Source organism: Tupaia chinensis, unplaced genomic scaffold (genome assembly GCF_000334495.1).
Source record: "Tupaia chinensis unplaced genomic scaffold, TupChi_1.0 Scaffold000090_1, whole genome shotgun sequence".
Lineage (NCBI taxonomy): Eukaryota > Metazoa > Chordata > Mammalia > Scandentia > Tupaiidae > Tupaia > Tupaia belangeri.
In genome coordinates, this window is record NW_006159552.1 from 459857 (window position 1) to 485726 (window position 25870).

General features: G+C 44.0%; 1 protein-coding gene across 3 annotated transcripts in view; it reads left to right on the forward strand.

Moving 5' to 3' along the window:
* The window catches only part of GMDS (GDP-mannose 4,6-dehydratase), an 806940-nt gene that overhangs the window by 360421 nt on the left and 420649 nt on the right, over positions 1–25870 (forward strand). For all 3 annotated transcript variants that reach the window (XM_006143052.2, XM_014585775.2, XM_027769778.1), the window contains exon 7: positions 16223–16350. In XM_006143052.2, coding sequence (XP_006143114.1) covers positions 16223–16350 — 128 coding nt within the window. The remainder of the gene's footprint in view (positions 1–16222; positions 16351–25870) is intronic.

Sequence of the window (25870 nt, forward strand, 5' to 3'; positions counted from 1 at the left end):
TGACCAGAGAAGAGACTTGTGCTTGCTGAAGGGTCTGCACACAGTTGGACAACATCAGAGAGAACTGTGCGGGGAATGGGGTCCGGAAGAGTTGTCTGACCACTAGCCACCGAAGACAGAGGGTTGTACTTGGATTTGCATGTGGAAACCTCAAGTTCTTAGGACAGATTTGAGAGGAAGGAGAGTCAGATCAAGAACAGTGTCTGGTAGCCATGGCAATGAGCCTGGAAGGAGATAGCGAGAGCCTGGCCAAGCAGAATCGTCATTATGTTGAGAATGACACATCTTTCAGGACATCAGGTTTAGAAATGGCAAAAGCTCACACAGAACTTAAGCAAAATTATAAAGACAACAGAGGATTGTATGGATCTCACCCAAAGAGGAAAATGGCAGGGTGTTTTTTTTAAGCCAGCAGGAGGTTCACTGCCAGCTTCAGTCTCAGCACCAAGTGGGAAAAGATTGTCTCTCGGCTCATTCGGAGACGACCTGGGGAGGGAAGGGGCTCGAACGAGGCTGCCTGAATTGGTGCCGTTTTCTCCATAGTCAGACTGGCACGCCGGAATGACTGAGCGCAGCAGGACAGCCGCATAGGCCACTGCTGGTAGGACCGAGGAAAGACAGTCACGGATGCCCTTCTGCGGACTACGCAGTCAGCAGCCTCCTCCCCCCCCCCCTGTGTCTGCTGAAGACTGGGCTGGGAGGTGTTCAGGAGTGTTGGGGAAGTGGAGTCAGTAGACTTGGTGCCTGGGAGGAGAGTGGGGAAGTCTCTCAGGCCCCCAGGTGCAGGGCAGAGGCTGAGACCATGCAGCAAACAGTGCCGTCCCGAAGGTCATGTCACCCTGGGGTGAAAGGAGGGGTGAAAGAGAGTTGAAAGTGCACACAAGGGACCCAACTAGGAAGCTGCTGGTTCCCTCAAGTGACGACAAATAGGACTTGGCTTAGAATGGAGAGTACCGGGCGTGCCTGCATGTGCGTGTGTGTGTGTGTGTGCGTGTGTGTGTGTGTGTTCCTTCCACAGCACCCAGAGGCCCAGCAGGGCGGAAGGGAGAGGGAGAGGTTTGCAAAGATGTGAAGTAGAGCAGGAGAGCAGAGGGCCAGGGCGTTGGCTACAGACAGTCCAGGCGATGGGTTGCACTGTGACAAGGGGGGAAATGAAGCCTGGGACCCGAGCAGGTGGCCTGCAGCTCCCAGGTGCGTGCAGAACAGGTGAAGCAGGCTGTGAGGTGCAGTCATGGTGGAGTTGGGGACAGAGCATGTTGGGGTAGGGATAGGGACCATTTGAGGTCTGAGGGGTCTCGCAGCCCTGAGACGAGAGCACCTGCCCACTGCCTGTCTGCATTTGCACTCTCCCTGGCCTTCCTCCCCTGTCTGGGGTGAGCCCACCTCACCCACCAGCTCTTATCTGTTCCTGCCTTCCTGAAGAGTTGATGCCAGTGGGACCAGCAGTTAGTGTAATCGCTATGTCGCTGGACACCCATGTAGTCGACCGCAGTTTGAGTCCCTGGCCCGGTGGCTTAAACTCACGCTGGGCGTGTGTGCGTGCATGCCTAAGATCCCAAGAGGAGAATGGAGGAGAAGGGATTGCAGCCTGGTCATCTCCCTTGAGGGGTGATTTCTCAATTTCTGTCTCTGTCTCTGTTTTTCTGGTGAGCACACACATCCTATTGCAAAAACCTCTCCAAAAATAAAAATAAAGAGTTGATGCGAGCGATTTGTCACCTCTCTCCTGGATCAGTTTGTCCCTCATCACTACACCTTTCCCTTCAGCATTCAGATGCTGCTTTCTCTCCCATCTGGAGCCAGAAATCTTCCTATCTCATGCCTTTCTCAACCGGAGAAAAGTTCACCGGAGGGTTGTCTGTGCTCTGAAACCTCACCCCCATTCTCGTGGAGACCCTCTCTTCCCTCAGACTGCCAGTCCAGTTCCTCAGAAGCTCCCTGATCAGGGTCCCTGGTCACCTCTCCCATCTTCATCCTTCTGACGTGGATTTGTGGGGATTGCTCCCTCCTGGACGTGGGCCCTTCAGACATCCCGGACCCCTCCATGTTCTTGTTGTCAGCCTCATTGCCTTCTCTTTTTCCTTTTTTTTTTCTTTTTGCTTTTTCCTCCTCAAGTATCCAACCTCTAAACCTTGTCATGTCGATGGCTGTGGCTCTCAGACTGTAGCTTCTCTTATCCCTCCCCTCCCTTGGTGGTCTCTGCAGTCTTGGGACTTGCACTGACATCCACCGATGGGCAGTTCCCAGATGGCCGCCCTCAGCCCGGACCCTCCGCTCTGACATCAGATGAAGGGTCACCTTGTCTCACCTTGATGAAAACGCTTCTTGTGACTAGTTCTCTAAAGCGAGGTTAGCGCATCTCATGAGTGGAGATACTTAGAGTAACCATGGGTCTGCGTGTCAGGATGGCTTTGTTTATCCATTTGCTTTCCCTCTGGGGTGTTTGTCTTTGGCAGCGTTGTGTAGTTAGACCGAAGCAGTGGTTCACAACTGGAGGGGCCCTGTCTCCCTGGCGGGAAGGTGGCCGAAGCCTGTAGACATCCCTGGTTGTCCAAGCGGAGTGAGTGCTCCTGGCATCTAGCGGGTATAAACCAGGAGTGCCACTGAGCACTGTGAGATACACAAGGCAGCCCCCAATCAAAAGGAATTTTCCAGCCCCAGATACCAGTAGTGTCAAAGCTGACAAATCCTGAGACTCCCATGTGGTCAACTGCGTTTCGAGTCCTGGACCCGGTGGCTTAAACTCATGCTGGGCGTGTGTGCGTGCGTGCCCAAGATCCCGAGAGGAGATCTAGCGGGTATAAACCAGGAGTGCCACTGAGCACTGTGAGATACACAAGGCAGCCCCCAATCAAAAGGAATTTTCCAGCCCCAGATACCAGTAGTGTCAAAGCTGACAAATCCTGAGACTCCCATGTGGTCAACTGCGTTTCGAGTCCTGGACCCGGTGGCTTAAACTCATGCTGGGCATGTGTGCGTGCGTGGCCAAAATCCCAAGAGGAGAACGGAGGAGAAGGGATGGCAGCATGGCCATCCCCGCTGGGGGGTGATTTCTCACCCTCTCCCTCTCTCTGTCTCTCTCTGTCTCTCTCTGTCTTTCTGGCGAGCGCACTCGTCCTGTAGCAAAGATTTAAGAATTGGAATCACCCCTTAGTGGAACATGCATTGAACATACGAGGCAAACAGCAAAGTAGTTTGAGCCGTTCTCTTTAAATACATATTTCTGTCTAGCGGCCAAAAGGTGGGAGCTATTCCCAACAAATACACATTGTGAATTGTCCTCCTGTAAGCCTGGGATTCCTTTAAGCACGCCCATTGCATTTCGAGTACCTGCAGTTAAATCGTGTTGCTCTTGGCAGGTCTCAGTGAGCAAATGAGCTATGATCTCTCAGATCTCAGTGGTCTACCCAGTCAGCCGTGACCTTCTCAGGGTCTCTCCTTTCTACACCCTGTCTGCGCCGAGCCACGGCCCAGGCAGTTCTCAGCGGGGTGGCCAGAGATGACCACAGGGGAAAAATGCAGGGCCCCATGGCGGAGGTTCATGTGGGGTTCAGGATAAATTGGAATGATCTCTGTTTTCCAACGAATATCGTCCAAACTGTCCTTGTGCTTTATCTAACTCCAAAAAAATCTTTAAATCAAAAGCGTTTGGATGGAGTACTGGGCAACGGGATAGAATTTTTTTTATTAGAGAAGTTGTGGTTACTTCAAATACAATTGAATGCTGACAGATAAGTTTTACAGATATCTGATGCAAAGAAATCGACAGACGCATGCATGAGCCTACAGAATTGTGTACATGTAAGCATGTGAACAGTATAAACTGCTATACACACAGGGTTCCCGTGCTTCCTAGGGGTTAGACAGAATAGTTTTAGGATCATAGAAATATGCATTTGAAAAAGAAGTCATTTCGTGTGCTGTGAAGAGCAGCAGAAACCTCCCCAGGAGGATTTAGCAGTCTCCCCTCGGCATCCCTTCACTTACCGTTCTGTCACGGGATGCCCAAGGTTGCATTTATGTTTCATTGAAAAACAAAGAATCAGGACCAGTAGTTAGCATAATGGCTATGTCGCTGGACTCCCATGTAGTCAACCGCAGTTTGAGTCCTGGACTCGGTGGCTTAAACTCACGCCGGGCGCGTGTGCGTGCATGCCCAAGATCCCGAGAGGAGAATGGAGGAGAGGGGATTGCGGCGTGGCCATCCCCCCTGGGGGGTGATTTCTCGCTTTCTGTCTGTCTCTCTGTCTCTCTCTGTCTTTCTGGCGAGTGCATGCGCCCTATAGCAAAAACTTCTCCCAAAACAAACAAAACAAAACAAAACAAAGAATCTATATTGGCGTAATAACATTGTGGGGAAATTATGATTTAACAGCTGTCCAAATCTTTGAATTTGGGTAATTATGTGACTGTTCTGTTCTAAAGGCAGTTTCAGTGTCTCAGGTTTAATGCTGAGAATGATAAATTTCATCAGTTAGTTTCCCTCATCTTTTGTTACAGAAGGTATTTGCGGGGACACTATATTGGTATACTTTATAATGGTACAGTAGAAAGTTGACCGGAGACCGTGCCTGTAAGCACACACATACATGCACACACTGATGGAAGGATTAGATGCCAGAACAAAGCCAGGAAGTCGGGAGTTTGGCACTGGTTCTGCGTCTGAGCCGCCCCCTGGCGTGGCGGTGTTGGGAAGGTCTCACAGCAGGTCTTCATCGTCTGTCTTCACAGGAAGGGAGGCCCGGTGGACAGGGTAGAGCCACAGAGACAAGATGATCTTACGGTTTAGAGTTTCAGGAGGAAGAAAGTATACTTCGCCTGGCATGTGGGAAAAAAGTCATTACAAATAATTGTATTGAGTCAGAAGGTGAGGGCTAAAATTTGAGACAGTATTCAGGTTTATATAGAGATGTTTTATGAGAGGCCTTCAACAAGTTCATGGGAAATGAGAATTATGGAAAACTACACAGATTTCAGGGGGGAGATGCACCAAGATAAATGTGTACACTAATACCATTTTCCACAACTTTTTAAAGTTCCCGCATAGGCATACACTCATTGTACACACAACTTCATAAGAACCATGGAAGTCAAATCTGTTTATGGTAGGGTGGTGGTTCACACTGCATCCGTGTGCGCAGAGCAAATGCTGTCTTTGTTTCTCTGTCTTCATCTTCCTGATGATCCCCTTCTCCTGTTGGGGGCTGGGGTGGGGACACTGTGGACACCACAGTGGTGTCCAGTCCTGTTTACTTAGGGCGATGCGGTGGGACCAGCAATTAGCGTAATGGCTATGTCACTGGACTCCCACGTAGTCGACTGCGGTTCACGTCCCGGACCCGGTGGCTTAAAACTCACACCAGGCGCATGTGCGTGCGTGCCCAAGATCTCAAGAGGAGAATGGAGGAGAAGGGATTGCGGTGTGGCCATCCCCCCGGGGGGGGGGTGATTTCTCACTTTCTGTCTCTCTATCTCTGTCTGGCAAGTGCATGCGCCCTATAGCAAAAACCTCTCAAAAAAAAAAAAATAAAAAACTTAGGGCGATGTGGTAGTTTTCACAGGCCTTTTGGGAACACTCAGCCTCTTTATCAGGCGATGGTAACCAGGTGAAGAGCAGAACCATATTAACCTGGAATCTAGAAGCAGATGAGGAGCCAGGTGCTAGCGTTTCTTCCCTCTCAGGAGAAACACTGACCCTCTCGGAGGACACAGTCATCCTCATAGATGTCTTCTGGTGTCTCACAGGTGAAGATTTGACAAAGAACCCAAGATAACTTTAAATGTGAACTCTCACTCAGTGCTCAAGGAAACAAGCCAACATCTGTCAGAGTCACCAGAAATGACAAATAAGAAAGTAGTCCCCCTAGAACTTCACATTTTGGAATTATCACATTCAGAATATAAAATAAATTTAAATTAATATTTAAACTTAAAGTACATTTAAAGAAATAAAATATGATAAATCAAAAAAAAAAGTAACAATAGGTTATATAAATGCCCAGAGAGATCTGAAAAAGAACCAAAGGTAAATTTAGACATGTAAAGAAAAATTCTTAAAAAAATATATATATATTAGATGACTAATTTAAGTTCTAGATTGTACTACAGAAAATCCATTAGATGGATCTAAGGAAATTAACCAGAATAGTATAGAGAAGGCAAAGAGATGAAGTGATTTTTTGAAAAATTGAGAGATTAGGGAAGAATGAGAAAGTCTAACATTGTTTACCAGGAGAAAAGAGAAAGAGGAAAGAAGAGTGAAGAAGAGATAGTATCTGAAGAGAGAGCTGCTAAGAAATGCCCAGATCACATGGAAGCGTCAAAGCAGGAAGTACTGTGTATACTCAACAGGAAGGACTGCATATACTGTACAGAAAGTACTGTGTATACTCAACAGGAAGTACTGTATATACTGTACAGAAAGTACTATGTATACTGAACAGGAAGTACTGTATATACTGAACATGAAGTACTGTGTATACTCAACAGGAAGTACTGTGTATACTCAACAGGAAGTACTGTATATACGGTACAGAAAGTACTATGTATACTGAACAGGAAGTACTGTATATACTCAACAGGAAGTACTGTGTATACTCAACAGGAAGTACTGTATATACTGTACAGAAAGTACTATGTATACTGAACAGGAAGTACTGTATATACTGAACATGAAGTACTGTGTATACTGAACATGAAGTACTGTATATACTCTACAGAAAGTACTATGTATACTCAACAGGAAGTACTATATATACTGAACAGGAAGTACTGTGTATACTCAACAGGAAGTACTGTGTATACTCAATAGGAAGTACTGTGTATACTGAACAGGAAGTACTGTGTACACTGAACAGGAAGTACTATGTGTATTCAACAGGAAGTACTGTGTGTACTCAACAGGAAGTACTGTGTGTACTGAACAGGAAGTACTGTGCATACTCAACAGGAAGTACTGTGTATACTGAACAGAAACCCACTTCTAGATGCACTGGTTTGAAACCTCAACATGCCAGAGACTCAGAGAATATCTTCATGCTAACAGAAGGACAGAATACCTCTAGAGGGATGGCGGGCCAGCGGGGCACTTCTCAGTGACAGTGACACCAGAAGGCAGTGTGAGGGCCCCAAATGCATAAAAGATTTAATAATTTTGAACCTTGGATTTTGCATTTAATGAAACCACCTTTCCAGCAGGAGCTGATCAATTCCTCTATTTTAAAGGAACTTCTAACGAATGCATTTTAAGAAGGTAAATTATGCCAAGAGAAACATGCAGGAACTAATGAAAAAGGGAATTATAAACACAGGAACACACTCAGCTTTTCCAACCTGAAGTTGTACATAGATGTGTATTCTCTGAAGAAAGAAACTCGAGTTCCTCAGATTAACTGAGACATGTTTGCAGAGCTCAAACAGGAAGGTTTCTCTAGTACCTCTGAGTTAATTTTGCACAAGTAGAGACCCTGGTTGACTACTGTCTTCATGAAAGTTACAGTTACCCTTAAGATGACATTTAAGTAATGAAGCAATGTCCCATTTATGTTTGATCATGCGTCTCCAATATTCTAACCGTGGTCTTTATAGTGAGTTGGAAAGTAGTAGAATATGTTCTTATTCTAATATGTGAATCGGGCCTTATATGGAAAGAGGGTCTTTGCAGGTATATTTAAGTTATGGATCTTGAGAAGAAAGAGCATCATGGATTATTACGGTGGGCATTCGGACCAGCAGTTAATGTAATGGCTATGTTGCTGGGCTCCTATGTAGTCGACCATGGTTCAAGTCCTGGACCCGGTGGCTTAAACTCATGCATGTGCGTGCATGCCCAAGATCCCGAGAGGAGAAGGGATTGCGGTATGGCCATCTCCCTGGGGGGGGGGGTGATTTCTCTCTTTCTGACTCTCTCTCTCTCTGTCTTTCTGGTGAGCACATGCGCCCTATAGCAAAAACCTCTCCCCAAAAAAAGAAAAGTAAAAGAAAAAGTGGGCGTTAAGTGACAAGTGTCTTCCTAGGAAACAAAAGAGGAAAGGACACGGACACTAAGAGGAAGAGGGAGGCAGAGATCAGAGAGGGCAACCACAAGCCAAGGAATGCCTGGAGCCACCAATGGTGAAAGAGGCAAAGAAGGGGTTCCTAGGCTTCCTAGAGATTCTGCTTGACTTCAGACTGCACACCTCCAGGACTGTGAGACAGTACATTCTCATTGTTTTAAATAACCCCATTTATGGCAGCCATAGGATATTAATGCAGTCCTTAAATGTTAATTTATACTTTTCTCCCAAAAAGAACACATTAAAATTTACTTTAGTATCTGGTAGAACATAGTGTTGAAGCTAAGTTTGCTGTCTCCCCTGCTGCTTTTCAAGATGGCATCTGGGTATTTGGGACATAAGCGTGGTTTATTTGATCTCGTGTTGGCAAAGGGGCACCCGGTGTCCTCGGACCAGGTGGCATACTCTGAGTGCCTCCTGGGCTCAGCGGGTGTCCTGGTGTGAGCTTGTCCCAAGCCTGGCTCTTCCTGTCTGCTGCTGGTAAAATGCATGGGCTTTGGGACCAGCAGGTGGCGTGGTGGTTAAGGTGGTGGACACTCTGACATAGCTGACCACGGTTCAACTCCGGCACCTGATGGCTCACTTTCTCACTTTCTTTGTCTCTCTTCCCTGTGTCTCTCTCCAGTCAAATTAAAATAACTGAATGAATAAATTAAAAAAAAAAAAAAAACTTAGTCTTCTCTTGCCCTAGGCTCCTGGGGTGAGGCATCCTCACTCCTCAGTGGCCATACCTCCAAGCATCCTGACTCGTCCTCTCTGGGCCTCCTTCCAGGCCTGCTGGCCTCACAGCATGGCTCACATCCCCTGGGAGTCTGGCTTCACTGCTTAGCAAATCTTGCTGCAGCTGCTCCAGGTCTGTCTGGAGGCAACTTGTACAGATCTCTTAGGGCCCTTGAACGTGAAGTAGGGGAAGGCTCGTCCTTGTAGGGATTTCTTCAGTCTCCTTGACTGACGATCTTATCCCACAGGCTTTGGTCCAAAGAGGATATGCTGAAACGCCCACGCTCAGCCCTTCCACCTGTCTGGTCAGAGAAGCCGGGGAACCTCTCCTGCCTTTTCTTGTCCTTTTCTCTTGGGCCACCAGCACATACCTGTCCATCATTACCTAAAGGGTGTCACCTGCAGAGAAACACTGCGCTGTGAGAGCATTAAAATTATTTAGAATATTATTTCTCTGTGAAGCCTTACTGTCTTGTTACCAAATACTATTTTGACTGATGAGGATGAATATGATTTTTAAAGTTTGAGACCAGCAGTTAGCGTAATGGCTATGTTGCTGGACTCCCGTGTAGTCAACCGTGGTTTGAGTCCTGTACCCGGTGGCTTAAACTCACACCAGGCGCATGTGTGTGCGTGCCCAAGATCCCGAGAGGAGATTGGAGGAGAAGGGATTGTGGCGTGGCCCCTGGGGGGTGATTTCTCACTCTCTATCTCTGTCTCCCTGTCTTTCTGACGAGTGCACGTGCCCTATAGCAAAAACCTCTCCAAAAAAAAAAAAAGTCTGGTGTAGCTCTCCTAACCTTCCTCTACCCTTGGGCTTTCTATGGAGAAAGTGATTTAAAGAGAAATGCGAAAAGTAAATAAATAAAAATAGAAGTCTTACCATTTAAGAGACTTATTGCTGGCTCTATGGCACATCTGTGGTGCTCTGCTCAAGAGAACTTGACCCCACGTGGTGGCTCTGGTTCAAATCCCGGCTGCCAGGTGCATGTGTAAGGCCCAGGATCCGACAGGCTGGAGGGTTAAGGGAGGGGATGGTGGTGTGACCAGACCCTGTGGAGAGCTCTCTCCAACTCCCTCTCATTGTCACTCAGTCTCACGTGCATATGCGTGCACTACGTAAGAATAAAGACAGGAAAAAAACTATCAGGATACAAATGTCCCAACAGCAAACATTTATAGGGAACAGAAGTACATGAGACTGATACGGTCCTCTCCAAGCCAGGTTTTGGGATGCATGCTCATCAGATCCTCAGTGTGGATTATGGTCTCATTTTGCACCGAAGACAACTGAGAATTGAAAACACCTGCTTAAGTGGCTAGCAGTAATAAAGACAGCAAAATTACGAATTGCTGAGATAATGCGTCAGCCTTTGTTCCAGTGTTCTACCTCGCAGGTCTTGTCCTTAGCTTCTGCTTGGACATTCCAGTCTTACTTCCAGCCCAGACTCCTCAGCCCTTGCCACTGCCCTCGAGGCTTCCCACTTGTCTCTGTCCCTGTCTCTGTCACCTGTGTGTCTATGCTACCAAGTCATGCACAGATAATACATATAAAATTCTTTTTTCCTTTTTTCCAGATTTTTGTGTTTGGGCATGTGCACTTGCCAGAGAGTGACACAGGGAGACAGAGAGGGCAAGTGAGAAATCACCCCCTGGGGGGAGGGCCTTGCCACATTCCCATCTCTTGCATTCTCCTTCTGGGATTTTGGGCACGCATGCTTGCACGCCCTGTGTATTTTCAGGCCACCAGGTCTGGGACTTGAACTGCAGTCGGCCATGTGGTAATTCATTGCCTTCACCACCACGCCACTGGCTGGCTCCTAATTGGTGTTTACTGTGGCAGTTTTTCTTATCTGCCATACTGCGTCCAAAGAAATTTCTGTTCGTTCCCTATCAATGCTACTAAATGCTATTAAAAATGCTGTTAAACCTATGATGTTAATCTTGGAACTGTTTAGATTCAGGAATCTTCTTTTCTATTTCTATTTATTTATTTATTTTTGGGAGAGGTTTTTGCTATAAGGTGTGTGCACTCGCCAGAAAGACAGAGACAGAAAGCGAAAAATCACCCTCCAAAGAGGGATGGCCACGCCACAATCCCTTCTCCTCCATTCTCCTCTCAGGATCTTGGGCACGCACGCACACACGCCCGGTGTGAGTGTAAGCCACCCGGTCTGGGACTCAAACCGCGGTCGACTCCATGGGAATCCAGCGACATAGCCATTATACCAACTGCTGGTCCCTCTTACCTCTTTCTTATGAATGTACATTTATGTGGGTCTTGCTTTTTCTTACTTTAATGACTTAATGTTGAAAGAGTAACCTGAAATGATTCACAGAATGTTTATTAGCACGTTTTGCACGTAAGGCCACGTGTCTGCTTCTGCCAGTGGCAGTTAGTTTAGCCCCATTCTCAAGCCCAGGCTTACAAAGTCAGAGAATAAAGAGACATAGTCAAACACAACTAGACAACCTGAACTTGTCACTGAGACTCAATTATGGGTTCCATTAGCATTTTAATGTACTAATTAGAATAGTGGTTAACAGTTAGTGAGTATTTGCTGATCACATTACCCGAATTTCTACCTATTAAGTCTAATTATTATCCTTATTTTATGAAGAAGGACGTGATACATCTTACAGTTCTGCAATGATTTATTTTCTATAACACCGTTTCATCTGCAATTTATAACCTGTGGTTTGGCATGGCAAATATTAATAGGCAGGTAATTCACAGAGGAGACTGTAAATTCATAGCAGTTGGGCCGCCACGGCTTGGTGTTTAAGGGAGTCAGCTGACCACGCAGTTTGAGTCCCAGGCCCGGTGGCTTGGCAGCGCGCTGGGCATGTATGTGTGTGTGCTCAAAATTCTAAAAGAGGAAGAAGTGGATGAGAAGGGGTTGTGGTGTGACCATTCACCATGGGAGGTGCTATCTCCCTCTCTCACTGTCTCTGTCTCTTTCTGGTGAGCACATACACATTCTCTCAAATTAAAAACTGAAGTTCAGAGCTGCTCAATGGTTTGTGCAAGGTAACATCACTGTTAACTAACAGAGCTGGCCTTCACTCAGTTCACCAGGCTAACTTTTCTTCATTCTCCTTCTTGTTAGGATCTTTTATATTAAGACTCTTAGGAATCCAGTGTGTACTTAAAATAATTATGGGGTTCCCTTGTCCAGGGGTGTCATGATTTACAACTAGTACAGTCATCTCCTCTGAGGATGGACACCTCCTACCCTCCTTTGGGCAGTTCCTTACCCTCCCTGTGCTGCTCTTTCTTCACCTGCACTTCATCTCTGGGGACCGGCAGGTGGCATGGCGGTTAAGGTACTGGACTCTCACATGGCCAGTCATGGTTCAAGTCCCAGACCTGGCAGGTTGCTTTCTCTCTCTCTCTCTCGTGTATATGCCCTGTAGCAATTTTTAAAAAATGATCATTGAAATTAAATCTAAAACAATTTCTAAGAAATGATCTCTGAGGCGTCAACCCTCAAGTTTATAACTTTATGTAGTTCTCTCGTAAAAATAACAGTCTTGTGCAATGAGTAAAACTATGAACAAATTTTTTAAAAATCACTTTAAGGCTCACCAAAAAAAAAATTAGCTAATGAAACAAGTGGTTGCAAAAATCATATTTAAAATGGAAAACAATTCAATTTATAAATAAATAATTATTATAAATAATAAGGAGCAAATGTAACAAAAGAAATACAAAAATTCTTCTCTGGAAACTCTGAAGCATTAAAAGAAATTTGAAAAGACCTGAGTCAATAAAAAGGCATCCCGTGTTCATGGCTTGTAAGACGTAACAGCGTTAGATGTAATCGTCCCCATATTGATTACAGATTCAGCACAGTCCCTATCAAAACCCCAGTTAGCATGTTTGCAGAAATCAACAATCTGGTCCTGAAATTCATGTGGAAATTCAAGGTGGAGAGAATAGTTCAAGGAATCTCTAAAAAGAATGAAGTTGGGAGCAGGACAGTGCACAGCTAGAAAGTGCCGTACTCCCAAAAGCAGACCTCCATGGTGAAGTTCCAGGTTTAGAAGCATCTGGAGACATCCCTGTGTACACCAGAGTTGTGCGTGTGTGAGATCCAAGCCTGAGGCTGGAGGCGTGGGACACTGTTGACCTTACTGTCTGTCTTTTAAAGACAGGCTCTCGCCCTGGTACAGTCCTTCTGCCTCCGCCTCCCGGAGTAGAGCCAGGATTGAAGGCACATGCTACTGCACCTGGACTTTAGGTTTGGCCAGGAATCGAACTTGGGCCTCCCATGGCATCCCAGCCTGCAGAGCATACCGTCTTAGCGGTACACGCCACTGCAGCTGGGCCTGTCGTTTTTAATGCTGTGGCACTGGGGCAACTGTATGTGCGTTTGTGTTGCACGTGAGTCTTGTTTGTGTTTGTACTTGTGAGAGTCCATGTTCTTGCCAAGATTTAGAGAACCCGTTTAGAAATACTCCCCTTGTTCCTGTGCCAGTTCTGCAGAGCCAAGAGCGTATATCATAATATTTGCCTCCCCGTTTTCATCTGCAGAACAACAAAGTTAGAGTTACTGATAGGTGATAGATTATGATAGTAATGTATTTAAACCGTGTGAAGCCATTGCTCATAGCTCTTATGTGTATTTTTTTTCCACCTGTTTTTTTTTTCTTTTCCTTTTATTTCTTTTTTTCTTTTTTTCATTTCCTTTTCTTCCATACATTCAATCACATTATTATTTGTCTTACAAAGTGGATATTTTAACAGGTGAATATTCCTCCCTAGTACAGTTGATAAAACTACAAAATATCTTGGGACCAGCAGTTAGCGTAATGGCTATGTCGCTGGACTCCCAGGACCCGGTAGCTTAAAACTCACACCAGGAGTGTGTGTGTGCATGCCCAAGATCCCGAGAGGAGAACAGAAGAGAAGGGATTATGGCATGGCCATCCCCCCTGGGGGGTGATTTCTTGCTTTCTGTCTCTCTGTCTCTCTGTCTCCCTCTGTCTGGCGTGGCCATAAACCTCTCAAAAAAAAAAAAAACCTACAAAATATCTTCAACAGATAATACCACACCTTTTACGTGTATGATGGCCATGAGAATTTGGCATTAAATGGCGTACTTTGAGAAGCTTACCGGGGTATAGGGGCTCAGGTAAAATGCTGTCCGAAGGGCCTGTTCATTATTCCTTATTTGTGATCTTTCAAAGTCAACAGGGGCTGTCACTAAAGACCAGAGAACACTAAACCGATTTCAGTCCTTTCTTATATTTGTGGGATCTTTTTCCAATCATTTCAAAATAATTAGACACAACTTACGAGTCCATTTTTGTAGATAACACTTTAATGAAGTTGGAAGTGCATGGCAGTAAATAGAATGCACAGACACTTTGACTTGAAATCCATATCATCCTTTTTTTTCTGTCTTCAAGTTAATGATCATTTAATATATTAACATTTTCACTTACAAAGATACAATTTGCACATACAGGGAAAATGGGTTCCGTAGACACAACAGAATAACTGGGGAAAAGCCTGGAACTGCATCCCATGCCTGTGCATACACACTAGGGATGGAAAAGAAAAACTACACAGGATCAAAAAATTACACCTGTTTTTTTTTTCTTTTCCTTTTATTTCTTTTTTTCTTTTTTTCATTTCCTTTTCTTCCATACATTCAATCACATTATTATTTGTCTTACAAAGTGGATATTTTAACAGGTGAATATTCCTCCCTAGTACAGTTGATAAAACTACAAAATATCTTGGGACCAGCAGTTAGCGTAATGGCTATGTCGCTGGACTCCCAGGACCCGGTAGCTTAAAACTCACACCAGGAGTGTGTGTGTGCATGCCCAAGATCCCGAGAGGAGAACAGAAGAGAAGGGATTATGGCATGGCCATCCCCCCTGGGGGGTGATTTCTTGCTTTCTGTCTCTCTGTCTCTCTGTCTCCCTCTGTCTGGCGTGGCCATAAACCTCTCAAAAAAAAAAAAAACCTACAAAATATCTTCAACAGATAATACCACACCTTTTACGTGTATGATGGCCATGAGAATTTGGCATTAAATGGCGTACTTTGAGAAGCTTACCGGGGTATAGGGGCTCAGGTAAAATGCTGTCCGAAGGGCCTGTTCATTATTCCTTATTTGTGATCTTTCAAAGTCAACAGGGGCTGTCACTAAAGACCAGAGAACACTAAACCGATTTCAGTCCTTTCTTATATTTGTGGGATCTTTTTCCAATCATTTCAAAATAATTAGACACAACTTACGAGTCCATTTTTGTAGATAACACTTTAATGAAGTTGGAAGTGCATGGCAGTAAATAGAATGCACAGACACTTTGACTTGAAATCCATATCATCCTTTTTTTTCTGTCTTCAAGTTAATGATCATTTAATATATTAACATTTTCACTTACAAAGATACAATTTGCACATACAGGGAAAATGGGTTCCGTAGACACAACAGAATAACTGGGGAAAAGCCTGGAACTGCATCCCATGCCTGTGTATACACACTAGGGATGGAAAAGAAAAACTACACAGGATCAAAAAATTATCTAAGGGGCCACCAGTTAGCATAATGGCTATGTCGCTGGACTCCCATGTAGTCGACCACGGTTTGAGTCCCGGACCTGGTGGCTTAAACTCAATGCCGTGTGCGTGTGCGTGCCCAAGATCCCGAGAGGAGAATAGAGGAGAAGGGATTGCGGTGTGGCCATCCCCCCTGGGGGGTGATTTCTTGCTTCCTGTCTCTCTGTCTCTCTCTGTCTTTCTGTCAAGTGCACGTGCCCTGTAGCGAAAACCTCTCAAAAAAAAAAAATATTATCTAGAAAGTAGATCTGGGTCACTTTGTTTTATAATTGAATGACTATACAGGTTTCTAACTCAGTGATCACCTCTTTGTTAAGCAGCTCACATAATTTTCTTTTTTTTTTTTTTCTTTTAACTGGTTAGACCCTGTGACCTAACTTACTTTTCCATTTTTCTCCCCATGGGCCCCCAAATAGCTGTATTAATAGGAATATATGATGTGTGTATTCTTTTCAAAAAGGGACATCAAGGTGGTCTTAGATGTCTGTCTTCCATTCTGGCGTTTCCTTTCATACACCCCTTTTGAATTTTCTGTTTAAAACCTGGCATTCCGATAGCTTTTCTTTGGCCCAGTGCCTGGGCTGCGTACTGAAGCAGCAAATTAGGAATGTTAAGACGTCTCCCAAAGAAAAATGTTTGTTATGAAAGTAGAGCTGATGTGACACTTCGAATTAGAGCTTCTTAACTTGTCTAAGTGACAGTTAATGATCTTTTCTCCTTTTTCTTTCCTGCTTTTATTTTAAAGGGGGGAGTCGGAACAAGGGAAGTCATGAAAGAAATGCCCAGAGGCCGCGATTGAGATTTGGTTCACCGAACTGTTACATGTCAAATGGACTCCACTGATAATGCATCTTTTGTCTCTTTTCAGGAGCTAACTTTGTTACTCGAAAAATTAGCCGATCAGTAGCTAAGATTTACCTTGGACAACTGGAATGTTTCAGTTTGGGAAATCTGGATGCCAAACGAGATTGGGGCCACGCCAAGGACTACGTCGAGGTAGGAACTCATTACATCCCTAATAATACCCATATCCACTGACGTTGTAAATGCCAGACGTGGGGGCATACAAACTTCCGCTGATACAGATAGGCGTACACTTATATTCCTCTTAATTTAAGGCTTGCTGGTTCAGGAGTGTGTGTATTTACACTGTAGATTACTTAAATAAGGAGATCTTTCATTCTTTTAATTATTTAAAAAACAAAGGTGCTGATCAGTACTTTGGTTAATGAGTGGGTAGATGGATGGGAAAAAATGTCCGAATCATTCTCTTCCTTGCCTTCCAACGCGTCTTACCCCCTCCGCCTTCGCTTTCCCTGTTCCCTCCCTATTCATACACAGGTAACTAACTATGAAAGAATGTATTGGATATTAAAGCACTGGTTCTCAATTCTTCAAGAAATACTACCTACTTTCAATTTATATAATCTAATACCTCCAGGTTTACATTACTCTAGTAAGATCGTCTGAGAGTACTGTTCTTATAGAACTTTGGTTTCTGCCTCAGTAGAGTCTGATCACTACGATTGGCCCATTAAATAAAGAGAAAGACAAGGTAATAATGATACTGTTGCAGAATAACGGATACAGTTAAAGGGGAATTTAGATCTTCGCTTTTGTAATGCCTATGAAGGTTAAGGTTTGGTTACATATGTTAAATATACAAGAAGTGTGATTATCTTTTTTTCTAGAAACAGAGTTTTTTTTGCTATAAAGCACTTGTGCCTGCCAGAGACAGAGAGATAGAAAGTCTCTCCTCCGTTCTCCTCTCAGAATCTTGGGCATGCACGCATATGCACCCATGAGTTTTAAGCTGCCAGTTCCAGGACTCAAACTGCAGTCTACTACGTGGGAGTCCAGTGACGTAACCATTACGCCCTCTAGTGGCCCCATGATTTTCTCTTTTATGAACAAATGGTTACATTTTATTTTGCCCGGGTTGGCATGTTTTTAAGTTACCATGTTGGTTCTGTGGTCAGACAGGAACTAGCTTGGTGGTGAAGCGTACCTGTCCTCATTCAGGTCCTCAAAGAAACTTGTGCTCACAGACCATTTCTGTACTAAATATTTACGCCCTGGGTTTCCCCGTTTATTAGAGTGATTCAAAAAAGAAACGTGAATGTTAATGAAAAAGCACACAAGTCATTTACTTGCTAATGTAGAGCTTACCTTCACCTATGTTTTAATTTTTGTTTATAATAGTTAAACATACGTGTGCATTTGAACACACAGAGCTATTTTATGTATAGACAAGTGGCTAGTTCTGATTTTAAATTCTGAACAGTAGAACATTTTGATCTTTTAAATGTGTTCCTCTAAGCTATAATTACAAAGAAGCATTTTATAGCATTAGTCCTCAAATATAGTTTAGAACATTATGTCAAAAAATATGTAGGTCCTCACTTAGAAATTTTAAGGAAGTAGGAGATAGGAGATATTTGCAGGAGAAACTGAAACTTTCTATTGTCTACCCTAAATGGCCTTACCTACTGAAAAATATGAGGCAAGTCTTATAAAATTAAATACATTATTTTCTAATGATACCATTTGGGGGTATAGCTACTTTCTAGCTACCACATATGCTTAGAGCTATATAGAAAGCTAATGCCTATCCCCCTCTAGCCAAACTCTTCTTCATGGTGGGAAACCAAATAGATTGAATTTCATTCCATTTAATGGATTATTTTGCACTTGAGCAAAAAAGAAGTTTATATTGGAACTCAGAAATCAAATAGAGTTTTTTTTAAAGAATTATTATTTTATTTAACTTTATTTATTTATTTATTTTAACTTGACCGGAGGTGGAGGAAGGGAGAGTAAGAAAGCAAGCTGTCAAGTCTGGGGCTCGAACCACATTTGGCCATGTGGGAGTCCAGTGCCCTTAACCACCATGCCACTTGCCGGCCGAAAATCAAATAGATTTTTATAGTGAGGGAAATGCTCTAACAAAATGTCCACAGTGCTTGTTACTGGTTCTTCTTTATACTTTGTGTATTTTTTCATTGAGATGAACAGGTAAACCTTTGCAGTTTGGAGGGTGTGGCCTTTTTAAAACAGAGCAAAAAAAATAAAAAAAATCCAAGAAAAACAAATGAGACTGCTAAGTAGATGCACAAATAATGAAATATTTTGTGAGCTAGTGGGTCTGAAGGGCCCTCCTGTCGTTTTAATCCCCAAATGCCAAGGCCAGCACTGCTTGGGTGTAGCCCAAATCTTGGCATGAAGAGCCTACATTTGTAGTCACATAAAATAAAGTATTCTATAAACGTTTTGGCTCAAATACTGCCCAAGTACGTCCCAAATGTAGTCATTTTACAGCTGCCTGACAAGATGGTGTCAGGAGAGCGTGCCTAGAAGCCGAAGTAGTCACTCAACAGTAAGATGCCTTTAGTCAGAACGTGGGATGGTCAGATCCGTAGAGACACACACACACTCTCACACCCACAAAGTGAAGTCTTTCTCCTTGGTATCCAAGACCTGATTTCTTCGACAATACAAGTGGGTTTTGTGTATTAAGGATCCTCTTGGGGTTCTAACAGTAACATGTGTTGATGATGTAAGAAGCATTTTATAGTTCTCAGTTATGTGTCTGAAAGAAGTCTCAATTTCTCGATTTCTGAAAAGGTACCATTATTAAGTAAGAATTTATAGTTTGCTGCTCTCCACTTGAAGAAATACTGCCATTCCTTGCGTTTCAAAATGCATTAAAATGAGGTTACTTCAGAGATTTATGACTCAAAGTAAATTTGTTGCCAAAATTAAAGTCAACCATCCTAAAAATGAGAAGAGAGCAGCGTTGTTGGTTTAAAACGCACGTGCATCCCGACACCGTAATCAGCCTTAAAGAAGCGTTTGCAAGTGTAGATCAAAGTCCTGGTAGCATTTCCTTTCCCCAGGTTCCCCATTATGTAACCACTTTCAGATATGCACAGAAATACGGGTCGATGTTTAGATGAAGCGATTTATACTTTTCCTTGCAGATGAGTTTCTGTGATGAATAATACAGTTTGTCTTCTTCTTGCTGTGGGATGAGGAGCAGGTGACTCTGCTATACCTGTGAATGGCTCCTTGGCCTTTGACAGGTTGTTTTATTTCAATTTGCGCATCTGTGAAAACGATAGAATAGCAACCCTGTAAAAAGCGAGCATCAGCGTGCCGTCCATGTGTGATTAGAGTCTATCTCTGTCTTGTATACATGTTTGCAACTATGGGTGGTCATTTCCTGATCGAGTCTCTCTCTGTCTTGTAAACATGTTTGCAACTATGGGTGGTCATTTCCTGGTGCTGATTCCAGCTCATTAACATCTGTCTAGAGTCTTGTGTCCTAGATCAGATGCTTTAAAAATTATTCAATTGAGTAAGAAGTACTTCAACTAGAAATGAAAAAAATATTAAAATTATATTGTGGGGGTCGGTAGGTGGCATGGTGGCTAAGGGTGTTGGACTCCCACATGACTGACTGTGGTTCAAGTCCCGAACCTGGCAGCTTGCTTTCTAACTTTCTCTCTCTCTCTCTTCTCTCTCTTTCTCTTTCTCTCTCTCTCTCTCTCTCTCTCTCTCACACACACACACACACACACACACACACACACTGTCCCTCTCTGGTCAAATTAAAGATACATGAATAAATAAATAAAGTTAAATAAAATAGTTCTTAAATTATATCAAATTATGTTGTATTTCAAAAGAAAGGCAATTACATCTTTCCTTGTATTTTATTATAAATTAAACATGCAGAATAATTGAGTAAATCTTACTATTAACACCTATTAACATCTATATAGTCACCACCTAAGTTCTGTAACTAACACCTATAATTTCTGTCACAGTTTCGGGGGGAAAAAACGATATTTAATGACTGTAGTGCCAGTGACCCACAGGTATGAATATTTAATTTACACAAACAAAAAGTTTCCCTGAATTTTCATTTCTTATGGGATGTAGTTAGATAGCAAGTGAAACTTTTTGAATAGTTCTAGCTTCTTACGTTTTTACCTCATTCCTTCACAACCTGTTTTCATACCTGCCTGCCTTCATATAGCATGTCTTGAAGTTCACAGAAAAATGGAATTAAAACACAAATTTATTTTAGTGCCAAAAAGCTTTCTTTTTTTAGAGAGTTTTTTGCTATAGGGCACGTGCGCTCACCAGAAAGACAGTGAGACAGAGAGACAGAAAGCGAGAAATCATCCCCCAGGGGGGATGGCCATGCCGCAATCCCTTCTCCTCTATTCTCCTCTCAGGATCTTAGGCACGCACGCACACGTGCCTGGCGTGAGTTTTAAGCCACCAGGTCTGGGACTCGAACTACATGGGAGTCCAGCAACATAGCCATTACGCTAACTGCTGGTCCCAAAAAGCATTACTTTTTATAAAACATATTTTCCTTGTACTTTATGAATAGCCTTCACAAGCCCAAGAAGCGCTGTGCTGCTCCAAATTGAGAAGATTTCTTGACCGTGAGCCCGACCTCCCAGAACTTATGACGGATGAGTGTGTGCTGTGACCAGCTGAGATTGATGCTGGTTTTCTCAAACATACTTGGCTTTGGAACCTTTGGAACCGTTTATCTGGGTCACAGCTACAGCCAGGCCATACTGAGAGAAAAGTGAATTGGCAGGGATGTCTTTAAGCATGTCCCCATACACAGAGGGTCCCTTGCTCCAGGGAGAAACCGGTAATCAACACACCTAAGTTCAAGGGCTCAGCAAAATTCATTTATAAAGTGGTGAGGGATGTTCTTGTCACAGCTGTCCCCACAGAGGCTCCTGAGGAGTTTAACTGGTCCGAAGGCCATCCAGGGCATTGAGATCATCGGGGTGGACTTGGAGGTTCACCTGAACTTAACATTATACCCTTCCACCTGTTTTTGTCAGGGAGCACAGACGGAGAAACAATACAACTACGTTCAGAAAGAAGTACAATTGCCTAATATTAGGCATTTATTTTGTGCCCGGCACTTTACCGAGGACTTGATACACATTGCCTTCTATAATCGGCACCGCAGTCCTGAAAGGCAGATGGTATGTCTTCGCTGTCCAGATAAGGCAACCCAAGGGTCAGGGATGTTCAGCGATACATTCGCCAGCCCAGGCCTGGTGCCAGGCCCATGACCCCTGATGTGTATTTATTGATGTTAACAGTGGGATCTGCTAGAGACAAAAAAAAAAAAAAAATTAAGCTTTCCTCTTGCCCTTATGGTCAAAGGAAAAGAGAAGTCTCTGGAAGATCAGAATTGGGCAGAGACAACCATCAGATCTCACTGAATGCCTGTCACTGGATGTCTCAGGCAAAGCTGCAAAGGGTGGGTTTTGGGAGAACCTGTTGGTGGTTCTTTAGTCCCGTGTCCTCATTCTCTAGATGAGTTAACCTTCCTTAGGACTTTCGATTTTCAGCGATGCAGAGACCTGGGGGAAGCCAGGGAGCCTGGGCAGGGCCATAGTCCAGAGTCCGACTGGCCATGTTTCCTCGTACTTTCTTCTTCATCTGCCCGCCTACTGCTAGCATTTCATATTCCTTAGCACGGAAGTCTGGAAAGACTTCATACTTCGGACATCTAATTTGGGAGAAGGTTGCTGTAGGGGAAGCTGTTATGTCGCTACCCACAAACCTTTTCTGTTTCTTTTATATATACAGGGGAGTAGCATAGGAAAGTAGCATCTCTTTGTGTTTCAGTCATCGAAAGTGTTTATGGTGCTGGAATCCATTCTTCAGTAAGGTCTCACTGAACAGAAAGAGGAGGCAAGTTTGTATTTATTCCATAAAACGATAGTGGTTCGGAGAAACTGCCAAGGGCTCTGTGTACCAGCAGTTTTTTGCCCTTATAGGGCAGTGGAAGGCACTGTGGACATATCTGCAGAGCGTTCCCAGGGCGTTCCTTAGAAAATCAATTTATTGGGGCCAGCAGTTAGCGTAATGGCTATGTCGCTGGACTCCCACATAGTCGACTGCGGTTCAAGTCCCGGACCCAGTGGCTTAAACTCATGCAGGGCGTGTGTGCGTGCATGCCCAAGATCCCGAGAGGAGAATGGAGGAGAAGGGATTGCGGTGTGGCCATCCCCCCTTTGGGGTGATTTCTCGCTTTCTATTTCTCTGTCTGTCTGTGTCTGTTTAGCAAGCACACGTGCCCTATAGCAAAAACCTCTCAAAAAAAAAAAAAAGAAAGAAAGAAAAGAAAATCAATTTATTTATTTATTTTTAGGGTGTGTGTGTTTGTCCATTTGTTTGTCTTTTGTTTGTTTGTTTGTTTTTGCCATAGGACATATGTGCTCAGCAGAGAAAGACAGAGAAAGACAGAGAGAGGGAATGTGAGAAATCACCCTCTGGAGTCATGGCCATGCTGCAATCCCTTCTCCTCCATTCTCTTGGGATTTGGGGCATGCATGCTCCTGGCAGGATTTTCAAGCTACCACACAAGACTCAAACCTCTGTACACCGTGTGGGAATCCAGTGCTTTAACCATCACGCCCCCTGCTGGCCCCAGATATCTGTTCTAATAGAATCTTTGTCACCTGACTGCTGTTTGGCCAGTGCTGGGACTTCTCCTTGCGCTAGGAACCTAACCCTACCGTCTGACTTAGGAGCATGCCGTCTTCTTGTTTGGAAGGGGAATATGTCTGATGCCTGCTCATTGAATGTGTTATCGTATTTATTGATTTTTTTAACTTTTTATAATTGGCAGTGAGGTTTTTTTTCTTTCCTTTCCTTTCTTTTTTTTTTTAAGAGAGATTTGTGCTATAGAGCATGTGCACTCACTGGAGAGAAACAGGCAGAAAGTGAGAAATCACTCTCCAGGGGTTTGGCCATGCCTCGTTCCCTTCTTCTTTCTCTTCTTGGGATCCCGAGCATGTACGCACATGCACCCGGTGTGAGTTTTAAGCCACCTGGTCCAGGACTCGAACTGTGGTTGACTACATTGGAGTCCAGCAATGTAACCTTTTTACCATCTGCTGGTCCTGAGCAGTTGGGTATTGACTGTTATTTTCCTTTGGGGAAAAAGTCTCTTAATCTTCTGGGGAGCTACTTAATACAGTCTTTGAAAAATATTCCAAGAAAAAAAAATTAGTTCCTCCTTTATCTGTATTTAAAATAATGTGATGTTTCAAGTGTTATTTTCAACAAACCAAGTATTTATGGAAAGGCAGCTCAGACAAATAAATTAATAAGGAAAAAGGAAAGAACAGCCTATTTGTCAGGGAAGAAGCTTGTAACAGTTTCTATATCTTTGAAATCTAAAATGTATGAGCAACTATTTCTGTTCCAAAACTGTACTCTTTCTACCCAACTGAGTAAAAATCCCATTTCTCAGTCTGGCTGTGGAAATACTACATAACAAATTCAGCTTGCCATTTCCCATTTTTGTACTTTATTTTATCACCTATGGTTCTGCTTTAAATGTTCTAACGAAACTTATAAGTTTCAATGTATTATTTGAGATAAGCTAAGCCAAAAGCAGAAATTCCTCGTTGCCTGTTTCATCTGGCCAGGTCCTGATTGGTGGGGAATGACATCATAGCCAGTAGCCAGGCCTCCAATCAGAAACTGCAGGCCCCTTTTAAATCATTGTCTTAAAGAAGCATATTTCTACTATCCGTTTTTCTAAGATAGTTATTTGCCAAGTTTAGATCCACAGGAAATTTGGAAACACAGCAGGTGCATTTTTAATCCCGTTTTCTATTTGATTTTAAACATATAAAACTGAGCATAGGACATTAATTTAGAAATACAGTTCTTGGGGCCAGCAGTTAGCATAATGACTGTGTCGCTGGACTCCCATGTAGTTGACCATGGTTCGAGTCCTAGACCTAGTGGCTGAAACTTACACCGGGCGCGTGTGCGTGAGTGCCCAAGATCTCAAGAGGAGAATGGAGGAGAAGGGATTGCGGCGTGGCCAACCCCACCTGTGAAGTGATTTCTCGCTTCCTATCTTTCTGCCTCTCTGTGTCTTTCTAGTGAGCGCACGCACCCTATAGCAAAAACCTCTCCAAAAAAAAAAAAAAAATTTAAAAAGAGATAAAAAAAGAAGTACAGTTCTTGGGGCCAGCAGGTGGCATGGTAGTTAAGGGTGTTGGACTCCCACATGGCCGACCGTGGTTTGAGTCCTGGACCTGGGCTTGCTTAATCACTCCCTCCCCCCTACTCTGTCCCTTTCTGGTCAAACTTAAATAAGTAATTAAATGAATGAATGAATGAATGAATGAAGTGAAATAAAATTATTTTTTTAAAAAAGAAATGGAGTTCTTGGCGTGTGCACGTGTGTGAAGAGACCATGACAATGCTCTATGCTGGAGTTGCTCTTCTGTAGGCACGATGCCTGTGGCCAGGGATTAGAAAACTGTGTAAATGCCATTTAAGTCCTAATAGGTAGCAATTAACCACATTAAGGTGGAAACTTGTGCCCCACCCTTTGTCACTCCCATCCATGCTAACGTCATCATGCCACCTTGGATCATAAGTGACCCTTTGTATCTAAGGAAAACCGTGGTTCTCATCCTGAGAACTAAAGCCCTAGGAAAACGGGACAAAAGAGTCTTTTCACACCTGGGTTCGGATGCTCGTTTTCTGTCTCCTGAGTACCCGAGAGCCCCCTTCCCAGCTCCGAGCTCAAGTCCTCCCCTCGCCTGTGTCCCCACCCCGCGCCACGGAGCTCATTTCTTTCCCTGGTATCTCCCACTTCCTGTCGTCTTCCACCCACAAACAAAAACTATTTAATTTTAATAACAAGACTGTCCATATGATAGAGTTGTAATTGCCTCTTATAAAATATGACATCACCTGCGTCACCGGGATTTTCCTTACAGGATGGCACCTCTAACAGTCACTGCATCGTCTTCACACGAGTGCGTCCTGGGAGGGCCAGAGCCCTTGCCGCGGAGGCCGGCCGCCTCTTCCTGTGTTCATGGGCTCCCTGCACATGACCACCGTGGATTAACCTTCTCTCATTTGGCGTTATCCTCCTCATTGGCACCTTTATTACAGGAAATCATTTACTAAAGTGCCCGTGTCCTCTCAGAGCCCAACTCAGAAGCCTGGCGGTTCTGCCCGTCTGCTTTCGGGAGCACCTGACTGTCCGTGCACAGCCCAGTTGAGAGGCTCAGCCTTGGGAGATGCTGCTTATGGGGTGTGTGTGTGTGTGTGTGTGTGTATGTGTGTATGTACAGAACCTCGTTCAGAGGTGCAGCCTTGGGAGATTTTGTTTCTGGGGTGTGTGTGTGTGTGTACAGAGTCTAGTTCAGAGACTTAGCCTTGGGAGATGCTGCTTGTGTGTGGGTGTGTATGTGTGTGTGTACATAGCCTAGTTCAGAGGTGCAGCCTTGGGAGATGCTGTTTCTGGTGTGTGTGTGTGCACACGTGTGTGTATGTGTACAGAGTCTAGTTCAGAGACTTAGCCTTGGGAGATGCTGCTTATGGGGTGTGTGTGTGTGTGTGTGTGTGTGTGTGAGAGAGAGTGTCCAGAGCCCAGTTCAGAGGCGCAGCCTTGGGAGGTGCTGGTTATGGTGTGTGTGTGTGTGGGTGG